At 50.4% G+C, this 24,344-nt stretch overlaps 1 protein-coding gene and 1 long non-coding RNA gene across 4 annotated transcripts in view; one reads left to right on the top strand and one right to left on the bottom strand.

The window, feature by feature from the left end:
* Positions 1-24,344, top strand: part of LOC135459632 (uncharacterized) — a 46,350-nt gene that overhangs the window by 19,791 nt on the left and 2,215 nt on the right. The window contains exons 4-8 of one of the 2 annotated variants that reach the window (XR_010443069.1): positions 374-503; positions 6,908-6,969; positions 7,048-7,121; positions 14,430-14,558; positions 22,661-22,747. This is a non-coding gene — a long non-coding RNA (uncharacterized LOC135459632). Of the gene's footprint in view, positions 1-373; positions 504-6,907; positions 6,970-7,047; positions 7,122-14,429; positions 14,673-22,660; positions 22,748-24,344 lie in introns of both variants that reach the window. The other variant, XR_010443068.1, reaches the window with a different exon arrangement.
* ADA2 (adenosine deaminase 2) lies at positions 502-18,751 on the bottom strand. 2 transcript variants are annotated; one of them, XM_064735830.1, is made up of 10 exons: positions 18,582-18,751; positions 17,305-17,630; positions 14,521-14,740; positions 7,800-8,010; positions 5,121-5,248; positions 4,022-4,112; positions 3,627-3,735; positions 2,857-3,014; positions 1,820-2,022; positions 502-1,177 (listed from the first exon to the last, which is right to left on the bottom strand). In XM_064735830.1, exons 1-10 carry the CDS (start codon positions 18,623-18,625, stop codon positions 1,069-1,071), a joined length of 1,599 nt encoding a protein of 532 aa, XP_064591900.1. In that variant the 5' UTR covers positions 18,626-18,751; the 3' UTR covers positions 502-1,068. The 2 variants fall into 2 exon arrangements, with proteins under 2 accessions (XP_064591900.1, XP_064591909.1); XM_064735839.1 differs by having other exon boundaries at positions 18,578-18,629.

Below are 24,344 nucleotides of genomic sequence, written 5' to 3'. Positions count from 1 at the left end.
TCCTCCTGATATTTTTGATGATGTTAAGACAGGGAATCAGCTTGTCAAGGGACTATTTCTTGTGTAGGTTTTTTGGTTGTTTTTTTTTGCCAAGGAGCTGGAAATCACAGAGGTCCAAATGAGCCCTGTGGATATCCACAGCAGTTCTCTACCAAGGTGAAAATCTCTCTGACAGGCTGGATAAAGCCACATTTGCACGATGAGTACAGCAACAAAGGCTGGTAGTGGAACTCCCTGAAAGCAAAAGGTGTTTCCTATAAATGTCTGTGTTAACACAGCCTTGTGCAGGGGGATAGTTTTAATCAAGCTGGGTCTGGGAAGCCAGGATGTTTTTGACTTAACCTGAAATGTGTTTTGTCTTCCTTTTGACCAGAGGACAGGAAAAGAGTTTGTAGTAAAAAAACTGCTGGCAACTGAGGCACCTCTCTTCTGCCTTTATGATCACTGTGCAACCAGGCTTCAATGTTGTGGGAGCAAGTTGCACCAGCTTGTTTCCAGCCATGGTAGGTCCTGAAATAGCAGACATCAGACCTATGACTGGTTCTTCGACCTAGCAGTGCTATTTTGGCAGCAGGCCCAGGGTTAAACATAACAAGAGTCATTTTCAGTCCTTGCTCTCTTGAAGGTCAGTGGCCCAAATGGTTGGATGTTTGTCTTTGCTGTTTCCGGCCAAGGTCTGCATTTTGTAATGATAAGGCAAAATTCAGAGATCCTCGTGTTGGCAATCTCCTGCTGACTCTCATTGGAAAGCATGTTTTTTCTGAATAAGGATGTCAGGATTTGGCCATTGGCAAGTTTTAATTGTTTTGACTCTTTTGAGCAGGGTGATTCCTTGTGGTTGCTCTAAAGGCTCACTGCTCCCTTTTACCTGCAGCCCATGAGTTTCACAGGATAGTGCAGCTCCTGCTCAGCTTTAAGCCCATTAAGCCTGGCTTAGCAGAGTGGCCAGGTGAGACTTTGACGTCCATTCATCTGCTCAGGTCACATGGAAGAGGCAGTCTCCCTCTTAGCAATCAGTCTGGCTCACTCTAGCTTGCCAAATGCCTTCTGAGATGAGCCTTGTCCTCTCTACAGCTCCCTCAGAAAGCTATCAGAGAGGTCAGCCACAAATTGGTCCCATTTTTTCTGCCAGAGCTCTTTGGCCTTGGCTTTCTCAGCCGGCAGCATGGCACTGTATCTGTGAGGAGGAGGAAAGTCAGTGTCAGGCAGGAGACAAGGGGGCAGCTATTTCAAGAGCAGCACTGAAATGAAAAGGCAGGAGGCAGCAAGAGTTTAACCCTTGCAGGACATGCCTGCACCACCCAGAGTAGCATGTTGTAAAACAGGCAGGAGCTGAGGAATGTGCAGGGGGACCCTGGGCTTCACATCCAAACTATTTTTGGACATTCAGAACTGTCCAGTTAATAGAAAAAGGGGTTAAACACACCCAAATGAAATGCTAATAGTTTTCCTGTGTTTCTCAGATGGCAAACACTGCAGCAAGTCAAATTTTGGCAGAAATAGACAAGTGATACAAAGACATACAATTTCTCCCAAACCCAGAACCAGGTGGTAGAAGTAAGTTCCCAAAGAGTGGAAAAGGAAGAATACACTGGGGCATGGAATCAGAGAAAGGCCCTTGAGAACACAGGCAGAGGGGCCTCTGGGCTCCCTGTGTCCTGCCTGTGGAAGAGACACACAGAGGAGATTTTGGATTGACAGAAGCCCAGCTCCTGTGGCAGAGGAGACTCTGGGGCCAAAACCCAAATGCAAGCAAGGGGGGCAAGCTGATAGCCCCCTTATGATTACTATGGCAAGGTGAGAGAGGTGATGAACTTACTTTATGGAGTTGAGTGCAAGCTGTTTTAGGGTCCTCAGGTCAGCATTCATCCCTCCAATGGCCATGAACACCTCGTAGAAGTCATAAGAGACTCCCTTTGCCCCAAAGATGGGGGGATCATCGGGACTGACCACAATGGGGTGCCCTTCAGCCATGAGGTCAGCTGCAGGGTGACTCCTCAGGTCAGCTACCAGCAGCAGGACCTGGGTGGAGAGGAGTGGGAGACAACACCTCAGCAGGTTATTGCTGCAGCTGTGTCACACTGACACTGCCAGGGCTGCAGCTGTATCACTGACACCTGCCAGCAGGTAGTGGTCAGGAAGGGACAGGCTCCAGAGGACTGTTCACAATGTTTTCTGCTCTGAACTGCTGCAGGAGGAAGCAGCTTGCCCCCACTGACTGTACAAGGAGATTAATTTCTTAAATAAATCACCTTAATCAAGTCCAGTGGGGTGAATAACTTGTGCTTATTTAGAACAATTTGACTGTGAGCAATTCAGGGACAGTCTTTTGGTTACACATTTGCTGTGGTGCTTAGTTTGAGGCATCTGGAGCTGGTATCAGGGTTATCTCCCTTAAGGCTCACACCAGTAAATCTTCACCCAAAATCCTTTCTGCTGCACCCAGGAGACAATGGCACCTCTCTAATGTGCTGCAAAAGAGTTCCCACTGGTTATGAATTCTGCAAAACCAAGAACTTCCAGTTAGAATCCCTGCTTCTCAGCCTCTGGCCCTCCTGGTTTTGAAGTATTTTCAATTATGTTTCTTAAAGCACCTCTGTGTCTGTGGGCCTCATCTCCACTAGGGAGGACTGCCTTCCCAGGTTACTCTGGATAGGGTTTTAAATTATTTTTTTGCTTACTGGCACTACAAGCCTTAAATATATTCACTGTATATCTACATGGTAAACTGTAGTGTAAGGTGCTGCAAAGGAAAATAAGCCAGCCTGTGTGCATCAAAACTTGTAGGTGCCCCCCAGCTGACCCTCACAGCAATGGTGATCCCCTTTGCAGTGACCCAGCCACATAACAACATACCTGGTTGGAGATGGGACAGACTTCCACAGGAATATCCCTCTTCAGAGACAAATTTTTGGCTACTGGGTGTTTAATGAGAGCGAGTCCATGGCCAATCCTGCTGGTGTTCAGTAGCAATGCATCCAGCACATTGTTGTCTACAGAGGTGCCCTGCCAGTCTGAGCAGAGACAGACAAGAGTCACTGCAGTGCTGTGAGGAAATAAAGCTCCTCAAACTGCTAGGTGATTTTGTTAATAGAGGTCCCAGTTGTGAGGTGAGAGGGTTGCTCATGCTCAGAGTTTGCACTTGCATTTTCAGTGAAACAGGAATCTAAATCTGCCCAGGATATTGCCCAGCATAGAGACACCCACTCATCTCACCTGGCTTTAGATGTTTACAGTATTGCTCTTGCAGCTGAGTTAATGATGCTGGACTCCATTACTTGTCAATGGAGAGAAGTAACAATTTTTGGGGAGTAGCCTGTGCATTAGGATGAGATGTGTTTTAAGGTGAAATATTATTTCACCTTCACCAGCAATAACTCCTACACCAGGTCAAAGATGCTGGGCAATGTGACACCTACTGTCCAAAACAGGAATGGGTCATGTGGGAATGCCACAGCCCCAAACTGATAAGGAAAAAAGCATAGGGGAAACTGGTTATGTGCACATGTATGCACACACATCCTCTTGATACAGCCAGCAAGCCAGCCAGGCTTGCTGCTTCTGTTCTTTGCAAGATTTCAGTCTTGCCTCTGCAATCAGTAAAAGCCTTGAGTCCTCATGCTCACCAGTCTCCCCAGCATGGAAGAAGTAAGGCAAGTTGACCCCCATGGAATATGGGATGGTCAGGGCATCCTTCAGCTCCCATAAAGAATGACCTTGGTCCTCATCACCGACCTGGGGAAAGCAGAAAAGTATTTTTGATCTCACTTGGGAAGATGGTGGGACTTAGAGCTCTGTATAAATGAGGTGCCAGCTGTGCTGAAATTACAATGCTGTGGGGTAGGGAGCCGATTCTTTCAGGGGATTTTGTCAATTACCCTGAACAAAATCCTTAGCTGGAGGATTTGCAATTCATTAACACTGATTTCAGTACAGCAGCAGAGGTTCTGGCTCTGGTATAGAACATATGCCACGGGATATATGTGGTTATATCAGCAGGGGTCAGAAGAAATTCAGTTACCAGGTCAAAGCCTGCCAGGGTGTCTGGGAAGCGGGCTCTGAGTGCCATGGCAGTGATGATGTCTTCTTTAATCTGGGAGACATTCAGCATCCTAGAGAGCAAGAGAGAGAAAGAGCTGCAGAAGCTGACTCCCATGGGCCTGCCTTCTCAGGGTTTGAGTTGTGAAACGGGGCCCCCAGGGGTATTTCCAAAATGCAAGTTGCTCTTGAATCTGACAACCAGCTTCAGGTCTCTAGAGAAACAGCAGTAGAAAATTGATATTATGAAAGGAAACCCATGAATGACCAGGAAATGCCTGGCTAGACCCTGCTGTCACTTGAGTTGAGGCATGCCTGTCTAACTCACTGGATTTCCCATTTACCAAGCGGGGAAGGGAGCACAACAATGTGGAGAGAAAATGTTTCATTTTTTTTCTTTCCTCCCAGCTGTTTTGTTGGGAGGTGAGGCAGTAACTGCATTTCAAGAGAGTTTTCCATTTAGGTTTCTTCCAGCCCTATCAGACTTAAACTTCTCTGTGCATTTTGCAGGCTGTGGCCAGAGAGGCCAGCCAGCTCTGAACTGGAGAGGGCATTGTGCCAAAGCAGAGTGATCAGTGCTGCTGAGAGGTCTGCTCTGCTTGCTGAGGATCACCTCACATGACTTCATGGCATCTGCCTGCTTGGAGGGCAGCAGCAGCACAAACATGCCATGCACAGGCTGTGGGGAGCAGTGTGTGCCAGGTCCCATGGGATCTCTGCCACACCAAGTGCCCAAACTCGGGCACTGCTGTCACTGCTTTCATGTCTGCAGAGTGGGGGAGTGCTCAGAGGCATGGCAGGCATGGCTTGGACACACACACAGGCAGCCCTGCCTGGGCTCATTCCCACTCCCCGGGCTCATGGATGCTCCTCTGGTGCTCACCTTGCACAAAGGCAGACCCACATGGATGAATTCTCACCCTCAACCTTTCACACGTGCCAGGGAATGTCTCAGGAAGCAACACCCCAGCTCCAACAGCCCACATGGGCATTGCCAACCAGCCTTGGCATCCCAGCATTGCCTCTCCCAGCCCTCTGCCCTGCACATGGCACAGCCGCTCTCAGCCCTGCTCAGCCTCTACCTGTGTGCTGCAAATATAACCTTGGCTCCAACAAAGTCCGGGTGCTCCTTCACAAACTGCCTGCTCACTTCCCGGTAGGCTGCCACAGACCAGGATTTGTCGTGCTTGGTGCCATCCAGTTCATACACCTGCAGCATGAGAAGCATGTGACAAGCAGTAGTTAGAAGAGGTGTTTTACTGGAATTGGGAGAAATGAAGTGACAAAAACCTTGGGAGAAGCAGAGTGCTGTGGTCCTGACAACAGGGCAGGAAAACAAAAGCAGTGAAATCCGTGCAGAACATTTCATTCTTCAAGCCTTTACCAGCTGGCAAGAACCAAGGAGTGGACTTCCCCCCTCCTATGTGATACAAGTTTCTCCGTGTTCAGACGTGGCAAGCAAACACCCTTGAGAACCCCTTGGAGACCATGACCTCTCACTCCTGTCTGCATCCAACACTGCAGTGCTTTGTCCAGCTGTCTGCAGCTCACTCATGCTTTGTGCCTTGCAGTGGCAATCTGTCAGCTGAGGCAGCCCCAAGGCACGCAGTGGCTGAGCTCCATAAGCTACCAGCTGAGCTGGGCTCCTGCTGCTCCCCTCTGCCAGAGGTTTGCTTCATGACCTTGAGTCAGTCATTTAGTCCTGCCATGCTTTTCTCAGGTCTCTGGCTGCAAACTGGGAAAAATAATCCTTTTGGCATGCTCTGTCTCATCAACTTGCTCTGGAGGTTCCTCTCTACAGGGATGGTTTTGGGGCTTTTGCCCTGATTTCAGCAGGGGTGGAGACCCTGAATTGATACTAACCCACAAAGGCCTTGCCTGGAGTCACTCACAGACAGCAGCTGAAACCACTCCATCAGTTCTCCTCTCACCCTTCTCACCATCCTTTTCTCAGTCACCTTTCTCCTCCAGCCTTCAACTGCTCCACTTCCCCCCTAACTTCCCCTCTGGTGCTGTCCCTTGCAGGGATGCCCCTGCAAAGCCCCACACCCCATTACAACGTGGTGTCCCCCTTGCAGGCACCAGCAGCCGTGGGGCAGCTGCAGATGCTCAGAGGGAATTTTCCCCAGCTGCAGCCCATGGGAATGTGAGACTTTACACAGCTGAATCTGCAAACACAGCTGGGCTTAGGGGGCTTTTCCACACTGTTTGCTGTTTCACACTAAATCCCAGTTTCATTTACTTTACCTTGGGGCCGCTTCTGGCAGGCTTTGCTGCAGGGAGAGCTTTTGCTGCTGTGGAGCCTTGTGGAGGCTCTCCAGCCACACGAGCACCTTGCTATTCCTGTCACACCCTGCTCACCTTGACTTTCCCCATGAAGCTTTTCCCTTCCCTCTAACCCCAGCTTCACCCTGGCTGTCCCATTGCTGCCCTCCATCCCGGCGTGGCTGTGGCTCCTGGCATTCCCTGCTGTGGTACCTGGAGCTCACAGCCCTGGAGCTTCCAGAATTGGAGCTCACAGCCCTGGAGCTCACAGAACTGGAGCTCACAACTCTGCAGCTCACAGCCCTGCAGCTCACAGCATTGGATCTCACAGCCCTGCAGCTCACAGCTGCCGGCTGCAGGGGAGCCCCAGGGCTCTGCAGGCTCCCACGGCTGCCGCCAGCATCAGGAGCTGGATGGGAAGCAAATCTTCCCTGCCAAGCCTCTCTTCAAAAGGACTCACAGCCATGTCTCAGGACTGATGGTAAAGGCAGGGTATTTTCCAGGCAGGCCCACACACTTGTATCGTGGCAGATACTCGTGGCCTGGGGGGATGCCTCACAAAATGCACAGGCATTTTGACATTGCTGTTATTTTCTCTTTTCAGGTACCCCAAAGACAAGTGGTGGCTGAATTCAGAGCAACTGGCTTATGGCAACCCCCATCACAGTAAGACTCATGTAAACTTTGTGGACTTCTCCACATCCTTTTTTTTTTCCCCTTTGCAATACATCCTTCTCTTCTCAGGTATGATAGACTGACAGAATTCCCACCCCCATGGAGTCCTGCATGGAGCTGGGCTGGAGAATTGCATGGGAAAGGTATGTCTGCAGTGACAAAATTGTCACTGGGAAAGTGGGAACACTTTGGGTGGTGTGGGCTGCTGGTGCTTGGGGAGGCATTAGGGCAGAGTGGGCTTGGAGGACAACCAGACCAGCTCTGGGTGAAAGGCCTGAACCATTACCAGATTTTGGTGTTAATGGTAATGAAAGGAGCAGTTCATACTTCATTCACACAGCCAAAATTTTAGGTTGTCTGCAAATTGTGGGAGGTTGTGTTTTGCCAATTGATTGACTCACCTATTCAGAGTAATCATTCTGAAATAAGCTGAGGATTTAAAATAGCATAACTATTCCAGAATAAGTCTCTATCCAAGTCAGGAAATTTGTTCAGAGCAGTTGCCACAGAACAGGTGATTCTGGTGCAAAACTGAGTGACCTCTTCCCAATGAGCAAGATTTTGACCCAGCTCCCAGTCTGACTGTGCAATGTAGTTTTGTGCCTATGTCACAGCAGGTATCTCCCTCAGCCACTAAGAACAAAGAATCTCTCAAGCCCTTGCCTATGCAAATCTCCAAGAAAGATGTTTGAATATGATCAAGGTTTTCCAGCATCCTTAGGAGGGCAGGTATGCAAACATCCAAAAACTAAATTCAAGATAGGGCTTGAGAAAAGCTATGGAGAAATAAGGATTTAAAAGAGAAGCCAAACCCCACGTACCGCAGGCAGGATAGCTCTTATCTCAACATACTGTATGTTATCTTCATAGAGCTCCAGCAGCCCCTGGTAGAAATAGGCCTTGAACACAGGTGCATAGCAGATAAGTCCAGAGGCAATGAGAAAGACTTCTTCAAATCTTTTCCAAATGAAAGCCTGAGAAGGGTAGGCCAGCTCAGGGCTATCCGTCACCAGGGTCAGGTTTCTCAGCAAGCTATAGAAAAGGGAGAAGAGAAGGAATGAGGAGAGCAAACAGAGCCTGTTGGCACTGCAGTACAACAGTGGCTGGTGCAGCTAGGAAGCATTCAGGTCATTTTTCTGCCACGTGTATTTACTCCTTTAATGGCACAGAATTTGTATGATACATGTTGAGCTGTAAGCAGGGTAGGAGTAGGTGTTTAAAACCTGCCCTGTCCCTTTTTCAAGGAACAGAGTTACAAAAGCAAGTATGGTGCTTTTATATCAATTATACTCTGCTACCCAGGGTATCCCTAACCTGGAAATCTTTTATATCAATCTTACTCTTCTACCCAGGGTATTCCTAATCTGAAAGCAGGCATGCACATTACTCCTGCAGACAATGTGTTTTCCCAAGAATCTTCAATGTGCATAAAATGTCACAACTCTTGGTCCTTTATTCAGCACCTGAAAGGCAGATTGAGTCTACAGGACATGCCATGTGCTGGGCCACCACCAGCCTGCTTGCTGAGCCCATAAGTTGTCCTGGTACCTTTGTAGTGTCAAAATATGCCACCCAAAAAAATGCAAGGGGAAGACAGTTCTGAATCAGAAATTACTTTTCCCAGCCACTGAGAACAAGCCTGACTCCCCACCTGCCTTGCTGATAGCTACTTCAGGGAAACAGCTGAAAAGAATCTCAGTCCTGGCTTTTCCTTACTGTGATGGAAATGTATTTATTTCCTCCATCCACTCAGCTGGCATATGAGCCTCTTTCAGAAATCCAGAGAGACAGTGGGTAGTTTTATCAAGCAGACTTTAAGGGAGCCAGTAAATTGCAAGAATATCTGATTGTGGGTGACAGCCTGCATTTAGGACAGGGTGAGCATCTGAGCCATGCCACCAACCTCGGGCAAGCTGATAGCCTTCATCCCACCTTAAGCCCTCCTTCTTCCACCTGAAGAGTAGTTCATAACAAAATTCTCCTACCAGTGGGCAAAGTCTGAATGGCAATGCAGGGGTGATGAACTCCATTCCTGGGTGGACAAATGGAAGCCATCACAGAAACCTACAGATGTTTTCTTGCTGGCCCAGTGCTTATCTCGTGTCAGGGGCTAAGCAGGTTCAGACAGAAATACCTTCAGCCATGCTTCAGCTTTCATCTGGGTATATTGTTTCCCCTCAATAACAGCTACTGATCTTTAATAATGTTTCCTGTTTGATGTCTTGGCCCCCATCCTCGTGCAGTGCTCTGCTCTGTTATATGGGAGGTGTGGCTTTGATTTGTGGTCTTATTATCTTCATCCAGGACACTTCTGTGGATGGAATTAAACCCCCACAGCTCCCCTACAGATGTAAAATGTGCTCTGGTCCAAATTCATAAACTAAGACATCCTGGGCAGATATGCCTTTTGAATCCCTCCATCCTGCCCATAAAGCAGAGCCTGTTCCCCCAGGATTTGCCTGCAGTTTCACTCTCTAAGGATTCTGTTCCAGGGCCTGCAGTTTCATTTCTTCCTCACTCTGTTAATTTCTTTGCCAGCACCAATTTTAGAAGCAAACCTGTACATAAAAGAGATGCTACTACTGTTAAGGATGATACTTTAAATGCTCAACAGTCAGGAAAATTCAGAGTTAAGGTTTCCACAGCAACTTGGGCTCTGCCCTCCCATGCATTACAATAGGGGCTTTGGTGCCATTATCCAGGACACTGGGCAACCTCAGCTACTGTTCAGTAATCCATGCAAGCAGAGAAGACCGAGCTGGACCACAGAAGGGGCGAGGAGACACCGCAGCATCACCCTAGAAACCAGGAATGCGGGAGTCAGGAGCATCCCGGAGGCGCTGATCCGGCTGCCCGAGCTGCGGAGGGGGGCGGAAAGGCTGTGCTGCTGCTCATCGGGGCGGTTTCGTGTGGGAAGGAGGATTTTCCCTTCCCTCTGGCCGAAGGGCAGCTCCCCTCCAGCTCGGCACCTGCCCGCAGCCGGGGGCCGAGCGGGGCCGTTCCCAGCGGCTCCGGGACAAACCTCCCCGTGGATCAAAAGGCCGTGCAAGCCCGGTCTCGCCGTGCAGGCAGCTCCCTTTCAGATAAGGATGGGTGCTCAGTCGGGCTCCCAGCGCTTTCTGCCCTCGTCCTGTGAGAACTCGGCTCCTCCAGCGCTGAGCGCACGCAGGGCTCCGCTCCCCGCCTTTAAATCTGCCTCTACAAACTCGTGGCTGTTTGCTTAGCCTGTGCTCTTGGGCTAGAAACAGCCATAAATCCCCACACCACCCTGCTCCTAAATGCACATAAATCAAATTGTGCTTCTCTTTATAATCCCCTTCCCTTTGAGACTGATTATTGATCCTTACAACTGTTGAAGATTTATTGCATAATAGTGATCCATCCTTGATAACCAGATAATCTCCTAAGGGTTCGGGGGCTTTTGCCATCAGTAGCTCATGCAGATGAAGCAAAGCTTCATAAACACATTCTTTTTTTGCTTCTTTTCAGGAATGGGCCTTGGCCAGTGATCAGGTGCAGACTACAAATAGCCTTCCATGTCATGTCATATATGCACTGAACAATGCTATTGCAATGCATATGCCCAAAGGGGCACAGCTAAAATGACCAGCCAAGGATTATTTATTTTCAACTGTGGGTTTGCTTTCTCTTTTCCTGGGTTTTTTCCCCCGTTTTCCTTTCCTGTGCTATATAATACAGAAGTGAAAGGTTTTGTTTTTAAAGGGGTTATTTTTCCTGCTCCTTTTTCTGCTCTCGATGGGTAATTATGCCCCTCTCCTCACCGTGGTATCTAAATGTCTTCCAGTGGTGCATTAAATAGTGTGACTAACATCTGTCACATGTGGTTCATTCGCTTGCTCTCGCTCTCTCTCATCCCCTCTTCTTCTCCCCAAGGGGAGACTTGTAGAGGGAGTGGAGTGCTTTGTTTCTGTGGTGGATTTTTATTCCCCTTTCCCCCCCCTCTCACTGCACACACTGCCCTATTTTTCTGTGAGATAAGGCAGTCAGAAGACACGGAGGGGAAGGTGATGGCAGCCGGGGCCACCGCCAGTGCCCAGGGGAGTTGTCCCTGCAGCCTGGGCCGTGGTGTCAGCTCCCTCACAGATGACTTCATCCTGGTGATAGAGAGCTCTGCTGGGCACGGCCTCAGTCCTTGTGCTGCTGGTGGGGGGTGTGCAGTGGTATTTTACAAATAGCTGGAATGTCAGTGCTGCTTCCCTAAATATCTAGGGGCATGCTCTTGCTTTGGAGGTGGCAGCCATTATGTTGCTTCTTGAGGGAAAGAATGACATTCTCCTGAATTGTAATTGATTGTGAAGAAAATAAGTGAGGATTGTTTTTCCTTTTAAGTAGGAAAGCAAAATTCCCTTCCTTTTGCTGTCCCTTGGCCCGTGGTCTCCTGGCTCTCCTAAGAGCATCCTTTTGGAAGCTCACCAATAACACAATCCTCCAGGGTCTTGGCCCATGAGATGTGTGCTTTGAATAGGAATGATTAGACCTTCTCTTGAGGGAAACAAACAAAAGGAGTCACTTCCAAAGCACACACAGACACACACACACACACACATATGTATATGGACCTAAAAATGCAAACAGCAAAAAAAATCCTGCAGATTCCCCTTTCTTCCACCCCTTCCTAGTCAAATGCTTTAAGGTGAAAGAGGTGCAGCTTCTCAGAAACATTTCCATTGTTCCTTCACATTTGCTGATCCACCCTGCCTTGCATGAGAGCCCTTCCCTGCTGCCATATTCCCTTGACACTTCCTTGAAACCACCCAACTATCCATCCGTTCTTTGCTCTGACATCTGCTTTCTCTCAGCTTGTCAGTGCTCAAGGGCAAAGAGGAGTGCAGGAGAGAGGTAGCCTGGGATGCACATGTTCAAGAGACTGGGAGAGCTTCCAGAAACTGAGAAGCAGAACAGATTGGGGCCTATTCCTGGCTAGAGACCTATTTCCAGACGGCCAAAAACATTCCTAGCCCCTAGACTAGTGCCCAGGGATTAGAGGAGAATAGGAGGGGAAGTGCCTCAGCGTGGCTGTTGTTGGTGTGTTTGCACATTATGCCTAATGACTCCTCTGTGATTTTGTGCTGATGAGCATGGAAGGGCAAGAAGTGAAGGACAACATACTCAAATGGGTAAGTGAGCACCCAGGATGCCAGAGATCCAAGTTTGTTCTTGGCTCAGGCAAAAGAATCCCCCTCCAGATTTGGGGAGACCCTTGCAGCAAGGCTCTGTCTTGTGTCCCTGTGCAGTGCCTGCCACTCTCAAGTCCTGCTCTGACTTGTGGCCACTGAACACTGTCAGGCAAACACAAAAGAAGAGGAATGTGTCACTACTGCCTCTGAAAACAAGTGTTTCCACACAGGAACAGAGGGAACCACACAAGGCACAGCCCCAGGTGTACAGGGTGTACAGGGTGCCCTGCCCTCAGCCTCTGCCAGAAAGTGGCATCGTGCCATGGAAACAACCAAAAACAAGTGCAGTGAAAGGCTGCTCCTGAGACACTTCTAAATGTCCACTGCAATTGCTGGGGCTTTAGGGAAGTGAAGCTGTTTCAAAATCCAATCTCTTGCACATTATTTATGGGTCTCCTGGTGTGGTTGAAGAGAGCTGCTGCTGTCATCTTTCCTTCCTCATCACTCCCAGCAGAAATGGAAGGGAGCTAATGGGGAACCAGTTTTCTCTGTGGCAGACAGAGATCAGAGACTTCTCACTGCATCTTGTTTTGTCCATCTCATGTGAGGGCAGTTGAGCCTCAGGGTATAAAAGGTCAAGAGCCCAGGGTCTGGCATCACTTTCTCCTTCTGGACTTCCATAAGAGAGGGATGGTGGATGCCCTGGAGAGTCAGACCCCTCTGGACTTCCATAAGAGAGGGATGGTGGATGCCCTGGAGAGTCAGACCCCTCTGCCCTGCCCATTGCTGGTTTTGGGGAGGGAAGGCAATACTGTGCCTCAAGTCTGGAAGCTCCTCAGCTTCCCAACCTGACCTCCTTCCCAGATCTGCAGGGCAGAGCCCAGACAGCTTCCACGTGGAGGAGACACCAGCTCACTAAGAGTTAAAAGGTCTCCATTTAAGAGCATACAACCTCACTGGAGAGCACTGCAGTAAAACCCACCAAGTTTCACTTGGGAAATGCTGGAATTAGGGTCCTCTGCACTGCCTCAGTGCAGCCCTGCCCTTGTGTGTTGGCATGGCAATCCTGTCTGTCATGTAATGACACTGTTTTTCCTGCAGCCCCCAGAGTGCCATGGACAGCGGTGCCCTCTCAATGGATGGCTACTCAATATTTTCCTTTGTCCTCATCGCTCAGTGTCTGACTTCATGCATTATTTAGTGTGCTCTCTCCAGCCCCCCACACACCACGGCAGAGCTGCCTGCTTCCTCTTGGCCTTTCCAGCAGGGCTTTGTCCTGGGATCAATGGCCCCTGGATGGGGAGATGGGACTCTGTGTTCCCATCACTGCTGGCTGGAGGGGGAGCCAGGCTCTTCCCAGCCACCTGTAAGTGATTAAATGCCAGGTGGCTCAGACAAGCCCAGTCTGATAAAAGGCTGCCAGCAGTGAAGGCAGGAGCTGCCTGCAGGGAGAGGAGCTCCTTCAGGAGGGTGAGTGATGCTCTGGGGAGCCAGCTGAGGTGTGAGCAGCTGCAGGAGCCTTGCCTGTAAGGGCAGGAGCTCTGCCAGCAGGAGAATGTTTGAGGGGAAAGAACCCCCAAACCAGGCAGGGGTTCTGTGTGTGGGGTTCCTTGGCTCAGCCAGCGCCCAGGAGGGTGAGCCACAGCTCCTGGTGCCTGGTGGGAATGAGTGCCTCGTGCTTCCAGGTGGTGGGTGACACTGGGGTTTCAATGGCAGAAAACAAGTTTGGTGCTTGGAGGGACAATTGGGTTGGGTTTTATTTTGGGAAGTTTGAGGAGTTTTGCTTGTGCAGTAATTAACATAAATAGTTTGCCCAACTTCTTGCTCTGAATCAAAAGAATGACTTTGCAAAGGACTTTTCTGCTGTTGGGAGCAGCCTGTTCATCACCTACCTGGCTTCCCCATCCAGTTTTTGGATACCTCACTGGCTGAGGCACAATGCAGCCTGTCCCACATTAAAAACCCATTCAGTGCTGAGGAGAGCTGGGGCCAGGTCTCCTAAATCCACTTCAGCTTCTGTCCTCAGCATGTGTGCACAGAAGAATTCAGGTTTTATGGTCCCTGACTGGTGCACTTAATGCAGCAGCCTTCAAACTCTGACATTGCTGTCACTGTTAGGTTGGACGTGACATACTCATGTGATCAGGGTCTAAGAAGAAAAAAGTTTCTAATCTGTTTCTGTGCCGATGGCTTTATCTTCTTCTTTGCGATAGATACACTCAAAAACCATCAATTGTCATTTCTTCTATTAAGCTTTGCTTGCAAGCTAGCTGTCAAACCCCTTCATACATTCATTACTATTTGCTTTTCCAGCCCTAGACGGAGTTCCTCGCCTGTAGAGCAGCGAGCAAAGGGAAAAGCTGTCCCAGAATGGAGCACCAGGAGGCCGCCCCCGTGCACTCACCCTCTGTCGAACTCGGCCACGTCGCGGAGCTGTCGCCGGTAGGTGTCCAGCAGCAGCCACGGGGAGCAGCGGGGCGCGGGCGGCGGCCGCGGCCGGGAGAAGCGGAAGCGCACGGAGCCCGCGGCCGTGAAGCAGATGTGGCAGTCGGGCAGGTAGGAGGCATTGAACACCAGCCAGTCCACGCTCAGCATGGCGAAGTCGTGCAGGTGGAGCACAGCGCCTGGTGGGCGGGACAGGGATGTCTTGGTGAGCCCAGGCAGCTGGGGAGAAAGTTTAATGGGGTACCAGCCTGTTTGCCCAGGTTTGACGGGGGTACCACTCTGTTTGCCCAGGTCTGGTGGGAGTACCACTCTGTTTGCCCAGGTTTGGTGGGGGTACCAGCCTGTTTGCCCAGGTCTGGTGGGGGTACCACTCTGTTTGCCCAGGTTTGGTGGGGGTACCAGCCTGTTTGCCCAGGTTTGGTGGGGTACCAATCTGTTTGCCCAGGTTTGGTGGGGTACCAATCTGTTTGCCCAGGTTTGGTGGGGGTACCAGTTTGTTTGCCCAGGTTTGGTGGGGTACCAATCTGTTTGCCCAGGTCTGATGGGGTACCAGTTTGTTTGCCCAGGTTTGGTGGGGTAACTGTCCATCTGGGGGTGTCTGGAAATGCTTTAGAAGGCTGTGAGTGAATTCTCCCAGCAAGGACTGCACTGCTGCTCTGCCTCCCCCAGGCTGGAGGATGTGCCCCCCTCCACATCACACACTGGGCAGGCAGAGTGTGACAGCTCGCTGGGAGCACAGGGAGGGGGGATCGATAGGGAGCTCTGCTGCTCCACTGGGATGGAAAATGCTCTGAGTTATTAAAGGTCTTTCAGGCAGAGTTTGCTGTGAGCTGGCTCAGGCCCCACTGCTTTAAAGAGAAACTTGCACAGGAGGCAGCAGTTCACAAGGCATGCTGGCTGGAGCACACCTGAAGCAAAGCTCTGTATCTAGGCTGTTTGGATCCCAGCTTCAATTTTTGTGCCTAGTGTGTGTCTCCTCTTTCAGCTCTCTGGAGCTCTGGCATACACCAAAATCCCAGACCACGTTACTCTGGGGAATTGCACTCAGATGCAGAAGTACATTTTACTCGGTGCCTTATCAAAAGCATGCTTGCTTACATTGTACATCTGCTGCTGGCCAGCACAGAGGGCCTCTGGGGTGCTCTGTTATTGTGCAGTGTGTTGGCAGCTGCCAGTCCTCCTGGCACAGGGAGCATCCTCTCTATGCTCACCTTCCTTATCATTTCATTTTGCTGAGATCTCTCCTTTTGCAAAGGCTCCTGGTGCTATTGGTGCTTGAACTAAGCCTCACCTCTGTGAAGGGAAGACACTGTGAGAGCTGAAGTCTTAGATGTGTATTTTATTAGTCTGGGAGAGACCTCTTAGTCAAAATAGCTTTGATGCCCTGAAGGGTAAAGGGACAACATGAATAGCAAGAACAAGACTGGTATGTATTTGACATTAGATTAGGTTCCAGACTACAATTTACAGTGGACTAATCTAATATAGAGTCATGTCTATGATCTCCCACTACAGAGGGTCTGGCTGTTAAGGTGCTGAGGAGCTGTGGTTGCTGCTCTCAGCAGAGCTGGTGCACCAGGCTGGGCATGCTGCAGCTGTCTGACCCTCCTCTGCCTGGCAATGTCACCTTCTTCCCTGTGAGAGCAGCAACAGACATTACAGTGGTGCTTGAAACAACAGGGACTCCCAGGGGCTCTGATCAAATCCTACTCAAACAGCTACAAGGATGTGATCTTGGCCCTAAAATCTTACAGACCTTGCAAAGATTCCAAGAGCCCATTTAAACATTGTCGGGACTGAAAAGTATTAATTATTTGTTTTGACTCCCACTTGGTATCAATGATACTGGAGGTAAAGAGGGGAGTACTTTTACATTTCTGACTGTTCAATTCAGCCATGAAAGGATAATGACATTTCTGACACACTAATTGTTTATGTTAATGGATTGGGATGCTGCAAGACTGGAACCTGCACTCCACGGTGGAAACTGGGAGGGAGAAGTTGGGAAGATTGCTCAGGGCCACATCCAATCTGGCTGTGAACAATTCCAGGGATGGGGCAGCCACTACTTCTGTGGATTCTGGTGCCTCACCACCCTCTGAGTAGGCATACTAATATCTAATCTAAATCTCTCCTCTTTTAATTCAATACTGGTCCCCCTGGTCCTGTCCCTGCCTGCCTGTGTAAAATGTTGCTCTCTCTCCCTTTTATAAGCTCACTTTAAGTGACTTTGACTTGACACAACAAGCAAAGAACATAATAATTTCAGTGTTAGAGGCGGCCCCTTCCTCCTCTGGTGCCCCCAGACTTTCCAGCACACTTCCAGGTCTGCTACAGAACCTGCACCTTTTTGGGGGATGCAGCACTTTTGGCTGAGATACAGAATAAGGTTGGTAGCCTGTCCATGGAGTGTGTCTGTGGGAACAGAGAGGCTCTGGCTGGAACATGCTGATTAAATGGGGATGTCTGGTATTTCTTGTTGTCTTTGCTTCCTCTGTCCCTTCTCCACTCTTGAAAGACTTAAGGATCCATATTGTAAGTTAAACCAAATGCCACAATTGCTGGAAATGTGTATTCACCCAATCCATCCCCCTCTTCCTCTCCTCAGGGCTTTTCCTGAAACCCAAAGAGCACAATTTACAGCTCTCAGAAGATTTTCTCCCACATCCTGTGTTTTGTCCTAGCTCAGAAAGCAAAAGATGAGAAAGGATGAGTAAGATGAGGCTCCTTAAGCCAAGCCTACCTTTAGGCATGCGCTTTAAGATGCTGAACACCTTGCTCTGGTCAATGAGGCTTTTTGCCTTGAAGAAGTGCATGCTTGGAGGGAACTGTCCTGTAGCTATGGCTGCTTCCACTTCCTTCTTCTTGAGGTCTGCCAGCTTTGTACTGAGCTGCTGCTCCTGCCTGCTCAGCACCAAGTTGCCACCTGTCTGGTGGGCTTTCTCCTGCTGCATCAGGGAGTCCCTGTCCTTCCAGAGGGGGCTGGGAAGGCAGGGGGCAGCCAGACTCAGGAGCAGGCATGCCAGCCTGATGCCTTGCCCAGATGGAGCTTTCATCTTAGAGCTGCACCTGGACAGGGAGAAAACACTGAGGCTTTAGCAGAGGTCAGAAGGGAGCACCTTGGCAAGGGGATGTGAAGTTGTTGGATTAACAACAACATCACACAGAGGCAGGGGGTTAATGGGACGCTCAGAACTGGCAGAGTCCCCTGAATTTAGGGCTATGGAGCAGCACACTGCCTGTCGCTGCTGGTTACACACAGCAAGGCTGGGTAGGGTGAAGAGATGTTGCTCCTTGGATCACACTGACATGCAGTAAGGCAAAGGGCCAGCCTGGAATGGGGGATTGGTGGGCTCAGGATGCTGTTTGCAAGCTGGGGTGGAGCTCTCAGTGAACAAGGGGTGCTGGCTGTGCTGATAATGTCCAGCTAAGGCTTGCCTTGAGCTGATCAGGTCCCCATTCGGTCCCCATTCCCTCCAGTTGAGAGAAACTCCTGTTGCACTCTTGTAGTATATTCCAGCTATCCCAAGGGTTCATTTACAGGCAGGATACCCCAAGGCTTTCTCTGCAGTAACAGAAGTGTGTCCTTTCCTTGGAATCCCAGAGGAAAGGGGATGGAAGTGAGACCATGGGAGTAGTAAGGGATCACAGGAGACAGGCACATGTGAACTTTGAGCGCTCTCCCTCCCCCAAAAAAGCACAACTGCAATATAATCCTTCAACACCAGGCTTTAGTGACCCTCCCTGCCAATCTCTCCAGAGCAAAGCAGCCTGGAGAAGGGCTCAATATTTCGAAATGTGAATTACATAGAAAGGCCCTGCTTGTGCATGTGTCTTCTCCTTCCAGGCTCTCCTCCACCTGTAGGTCCAGGAAAACATCCCAGCCCTTTTAGTGGGGTTGAAGGGGAGCAAACAGAGCAGGGGTGGCTGCAGCCCCACAGCAGGCCTGGCTCTGAGCTGAGAAAAGGACACATCCCCCAGAAAGTGTTATCTTAGCCGTGCTGGGACTGACTCACTTACTGCCAGCTCTCCTCTCCTCCTCCTCCTCCTCCTCCTCCCGGCATCCAGAGCTCCGGAGCCGCTGCCCGGAGCGGCTGTGCCTCCAGCCCCGCGCTGCCCCGGCACGGACAGCGATAACGGGAGAGATAAGGACGGGTCCGTCCCGGCAGGGCCGTGCTGAGCCAGGCACACGGAGTTCCTCTTCCTGTGCAGCCCAGCTTTTCTTGCAGCCCAGCTGCACCGCTTCATGAATATATAAGGAGGAGGAGGAGGAGGCGGGCGAGGTTATGGGAGAGCGGGACACGGGCAGCACTGCCAAAAAAGCGGGGTCACTCCGGGGAATCGCCCCTAAATCTTTAACCCTTCAGTGCCTGGCAGCGAGCACATCTCTAGGGGTTGATCTGTGCAGCCGTGCCGCGTTCCCTGGCACGCACATTCAGCTTTTAAACACCCTGGGAGAAGCGCGTTCCTGGTGCGGGGAGACTCCGCACCCTGCTCGCTGTCCCGGGAATACACACGGGCTTGGATATCTAATCCTGATATCTTGGATATCTAATCCTGATCTGCTGCAGAGCCTTTAATGCCCGCGACACTGCAAACTCTGCTCGCCAGTGCCTTTACATCTGAGAAAACAGCAATTTGTACCTCGAAATGGTCGTGCCCGGTCTCTGCCGGCTCTGGGAATGGGGCAGGCATCAATCCAGGCGGATTGAGACACACAGGGCTAAACTCCAATCAGGTGGAGAGGGGATAGATATATTTAAAAAAACCCCACAACAAATACAGTAATTTCAGCATTTTATTTCACACACTTCAACGAACTGGAGTTTTAAACTACTTAAACTTAGGAGTTTTAAACTACTTAAAACAGATGTTACATAAACAGCTTCCAGGGGAGAACAAAGTCCATTTGGTTTAATTTAGTCCAAAAATTGAATCATTTTAAATATTAAAACAAAAAGGAAGGTCTTGTGAGTTAAGAACTATTGAAAACAACCCAGAGCAGTCACAAAGATTGTTTTTGAGGCAGAGACAGGAGAGTCTGGTCAATAATATGTTAAATTTTAGCTGGCACAAGGGACTGAAAGCTTCAGTTCAGGCTGCCCACCCTCCCCTCCCTGACTGTCCCAACCAGACACCTGCTGGGCATTCCTTGAGTCTCCAGGTGATCCTGCTCCCCAAAAGGGAGACCAGGGGAGTGGAAAGATGACCCAAATATGCTCAGCAGCAGCTATTGGTTGATGAAAGCAGCTCAAGGGTGGGAGGTGTGAGGAGGGAAGCACATGGATGGTTCAGCAGGGACAAGAGTTCTGCCTCCAAATACCTTCAAGGGAGCAATATCACTGAAGGAAGGGAATTGCTTTAATTTTCTTGGAGCAGTAAAGCCCAGCATTAGTTCCATAAAACCGAGTTCAGCCCAGGCAGCTGGAAAACTGGCTCTGTGGTGAGCAATTGGGTGCTAGGGACAGGTTCTCCCCAGTGCTGTGGAACACTGAGGGGGGTTAAAATGCTGTGTGAGGGAGCTCAAATAGCTTACAGCCAGGCAGGGGTCTTGGCAATTCCTGCCAGAGGGCCTCAGAGATTTGTAGTGGTTCATCCTTTCAAATCACGTTTGGAAAACAAAACTAAAGTCCAGTGCTCAAACACTTCTTTGATGGGGCTTTTCCACATAAACAGTTGCAGAGTTCAGTACAGATGTTGCAGGGGTTGGACTAGGAAATAAGCAGGTGTTTGAGATGATTTGCTCTCTATTAAAATGTGGTTCGTGCTCTGAAAATAAAAAATCCTGGTGAAATAGGACCACAGCTGGTTTTAGGTAGGATCTGTCTGGACATGAAAGGTGGAAAGAGGGAGAAGAGAACAAGGAGCCCCATCTGGGGGAGGATTGGGTTTGTCTAGTGCTTGCAGGCAGCCAAAACCCTGGCTTCAGGCTTCCCTGGGAACTGAGGTGTGGGATAGGGAGACTTGGCCTGTCCCAAGGACTAACAGGAATGTTAGAGTTGTCATTTCCACACCAACACAGCTCCCAGCTTCTCTGCATTCTTCCTGAGAACCAAGTAGCCTGTTTGGGGGTTTTGCAATTGCTCTGTGTCTGTCTACAGGGGCATGATTGCAGTTCTGTCCAGTCTTGTGTGGCCCCTGGAATATTCTTCAGCTCCCTGCTCTGGTCCCACGTGCTGTTCAGCCAGGCATCCCTGCTCCTTCACACAGCCCAGCTTTCCTTGGTCTCTGGGCTGGTTCCCAGCCCCTGCTGACCCCTCAGCTGCTGCAGCTGTACCAGCAGTGTCCCAAATCCTGGGTGTGTCTGTGCAAGCTGCAGTTGTGCCCCTTCTCTATACCCAGCTGCACCTCAGAGGCATCTGAAGCTTTAAATAGCTGGTGGCCAGCACTGGGTGCTCCCAGCCAGTTCCCCCTGCCTCAGTTTCAGTTCCACGTGTGAAACTGGTTTCCTTCAACCCTTTTGAGCCTCTTCAAGGTGACAGGTACCATTCCCAGAGCGTTTCCCCACCTCTCCCTCCTGCCTGTGCCCTGCTGTGGCCACAGCTCCCACCAGCCCGCTCCTGGCACAGGGAGCGTGGGCAGCTCTGGGCTGCAGGAAGGGGGAAGGACCACAGAGGCAACAGCAGCAGGCTTGCAGATGTGTATTTTCACTTCATCTTTCAGCCCAGGTCCTGCAGAGTCCCTCCTGCTGCTGTGGAGGGCCAGCCTGCAGTGTGCCCCTGCAGCCCCCAGCCCCAGTTAAAGCCTGGCAGTGTGTGGGTGACAGCAGAAGCTGAAAAAGTGCCAAATCCAGCAGAGGCAAGGCCTAGGGGGGATGCAGTCCTGGCTGTGTTTTCTGTGGGGGAAACCCATTTTTGTGTGAGCCAAATGCAAACCAAGGAGCATTTCTGGGAGCACAGAGGGTGGGGCTGCCTTTCAGCTTCCTAGCCTCTCTGAACATGTTGTAATCCAAGCTGCTTTCTGGAAATATCACTGTAAGGCCAGGAAGAGAGGAGTGGAGCTGGGAAATGTGTTCCTAGCTCACCAGTTAGCTATTCTTTCTGTGCCAGCTGCCTCATTTGTGAAATGGAACCAATTCCCTGCCTAGCTGTGATGGTTATTTGCTGTATTTGCTGGTGCAATAGCCATGGTCCCTGGGCCAGCAGCTGCTGTAAAGCAAATCTGCATAAGAGAAATCATCTAGTTTGGAGAGGGAAACATGAGGTGGGACAAGGGGCAGGGAAACAGCAGAGCTGGGCAGGTGCATAGCTGAGGGAGGGCAGGATCTGGAGAGTCCTTCCCTCTGCTGGGGCTGGGTGAGACCACAGAGTCTCTGGTTCATGCCTGCAAAATGCTAAGAACATGTAACAGTGCTAAGTGCTATAAATTATTACTAAGAATAGACTGTCCTGGGATGTTTGGGGTCATTAAAACCTTCCCACTGGACTGCTCCATAACCCCTGCTTTGGTCTGGCTGGGCACAGGTTGGTGTTTTCATTTCTTTCCACCTCACTTTGTGCCCAGCCAGGCAAAACATGGAGCATTTCCCAGCCCAACAGGGACAGCAGTGGGAGCCCTGCAGCAGAGAGAAAGCTGCTGTGCCCTGGGTCCTGCTGGCAGCATTGCTGCCCAGTCTGCAGCTGAGCTCTGCTCACCCCAAGGGTGCCCCATGCCCCTTCAAAAACCCTCCATGTCTCAGTGCATCTGTCCTTCCACTCCTCCTCAGCTACATCCATAACCATCCAATGATTCAAAATGAATAAGACACTTGAGATGCCTCAGGAGCAGGAGGTGCTGATGGAGAGAGCCAGGAAAAGGGCTGAATTCCCAGGTTAATGATGAATCACCCTGGGAGTGGAGTCATTGATTTGTAATCATTGCCTGGCTCCCAGATAGAATAGCCATGAATTCCTCTGGCCAGCCACCGAGACAAGGTGCTTTGGGCTATTCCCAGCACACCTGCAAAAGCTCAAATCCTGCTCACAATGGCAGGGAGGCTCAGAGCTCCATCAGCATTTGCCCTCTAAGGAGAGGGGCTCAGCAGTCAGCACACACTGTCACTGCTGCTGCTGGAGCTCAGCATGCAGATGAATAAGTGAAACTGCATCATTTCCTTCCAGCCCTCCACAGGTGCCCAGCCCAGTTCCCTGCTGCTGTCACCCCACCCTGCAGGTCTGGGAAGGGGAAGCACAAACCCAAGTGAGCTGGTGAGTATTAACACCCCACTGCTCTGGGGCAAACAGCAGCCTGCCAAGGGCTCCTGGGCACGAGCTGGGAGCTTTGGGTGTTTGGGAAAGGGGCTCAGTGCCATCCAAGGCAGGTCCCAAACTGTCACCGAGCCTTCTGTGCAAAGATTCCCAGAGCCTCAAGTTTATTGTTTGTATTCTTGTATTCTCTTCCTCTCCTACCCACAGGGACAAAAATGAGAGCAGACTAGGAGACTAAACCATCCTGGATTAGCAAGTGTACTTGACTCTCTCTCTGGGGGATGACTTTAGGGAGGGTAGAAGCCCAGTGCTACCATGGGAAGTGTTTTCTTGCTTTTTGTGTTAGTCACATCAGGTTTCCTGCCTGACCTATGGTGTCTGCCCATCCCCAGGCTGTGCTGGGGGATGGACACACAGGGGTCAGTGTGCTGTTGGAGGGATTTGCCCTAGCATAAAAGCAGGCAAAATTCCTGTTCCTAGGAGCTATATTCCATATAAACATCCTCCCCACTCCCACCCTCCTACTCCTCCCACCTGACTTCCCCAAACAGAACCAAAAGCCAACCATGTCTCTGTCCTAATCCTTCCACCTCTGTCTCTGGGGTCCATCACACCTTGACACACAGGATCTGAGTTCATCTGTGGTCACTCTGCAGCTGTGAGCTTCCCCCTGACCTCTGCCAGACATCCGTGCCTGCTTCAGCATCCTTCTCTCCTGCCCCCATGTCTGGTGTTTGCATGTCACCATGCCCTTGCCCTGCTCCATTCCGTGTTCATTCAGCCAGCCTCCTCTCCTCTCTCCATTCTGTGCCTGCATGTCACCATCCTCCTCTCCCTCTCCATGTCTGTGTGTTTGCATGTCACCATGCCCCTCGCTCCATGCCGTGTTTCTGTCAGCCATGCCCCTCTCCTGCCTCTCCATGTCTGTGTGTTTGCATGTCAGCCATGCCCTCCTCTCCCTGCCTCTCCATTTCTGTGTGCCTGCATGTCAGCCATGCCCTCCTCTCCCTGCCTCTCCATTTCTGTGTGTTTGCATGTCAGCCATGCCCTCCTCTCCCTGCCTCTCCATTTCTCTGTGTCTGCATCACCCACAGGGCTCCACCATCACACACACACTTCAAGCACAATCAGTAAAAAGTGCAAGGCCTTGCAGGGACACTGCACCATGTTTCTCTTTCTCTCTCTGAACCCAGCCTCTCATGGAAGTCTCACCAGAAGAGACACTCTACACTGCATCCCAGAGCTATCTTTATTTTATACTTTTAAGGCTCCAGAAATATTTTGGAAGAGAGGATAGCAAGGCCTGGGGAGCACATCAGCAGATACACCCGACCTTCAGCTGCTCAGGAGTCACCCCATTTTGCATGGTTTCTTTTCCTCCTGTGCATGAGACAAGCAAGTCAGCATTCAGAATGGGTTTATACTAAAAAATTAACAGTAGTGAGGAGCATTTGGGTTAAAACACAACTGGCCAAAAGTGCCTGTGTTGTAGCCAAGCTTCATCCTGCCTAGGCAAACATCCAAACTTTATTAAAGCCTTGAGATGTCAAAACAAGGCTTCTGCACAGTTCCCTTTAGAGGTACTTCCATGTACCAT

Source organism: Zonotrichia leucophrys, chromosome 1A (assembly GCF_028769735.1).
Source record: "Zonotrichia leucophrys gambelii isolate GWCS_2022_RI chromosome 1A, RI_Zleu_2.0, whole genome shotgun sequence".
Taxonomy (NCBI): domain Eukaryota; kingdom Metazoa; phylum Chordata; class Aves; order Passeriformes; family Passerellidae; genus Zonotrichia; species Zonotrichia leucophrys.
Note: the sequence above shows the minus strand (reverse complement) of the source record. Positions and strands in the feature narration are given on the sequence as shown.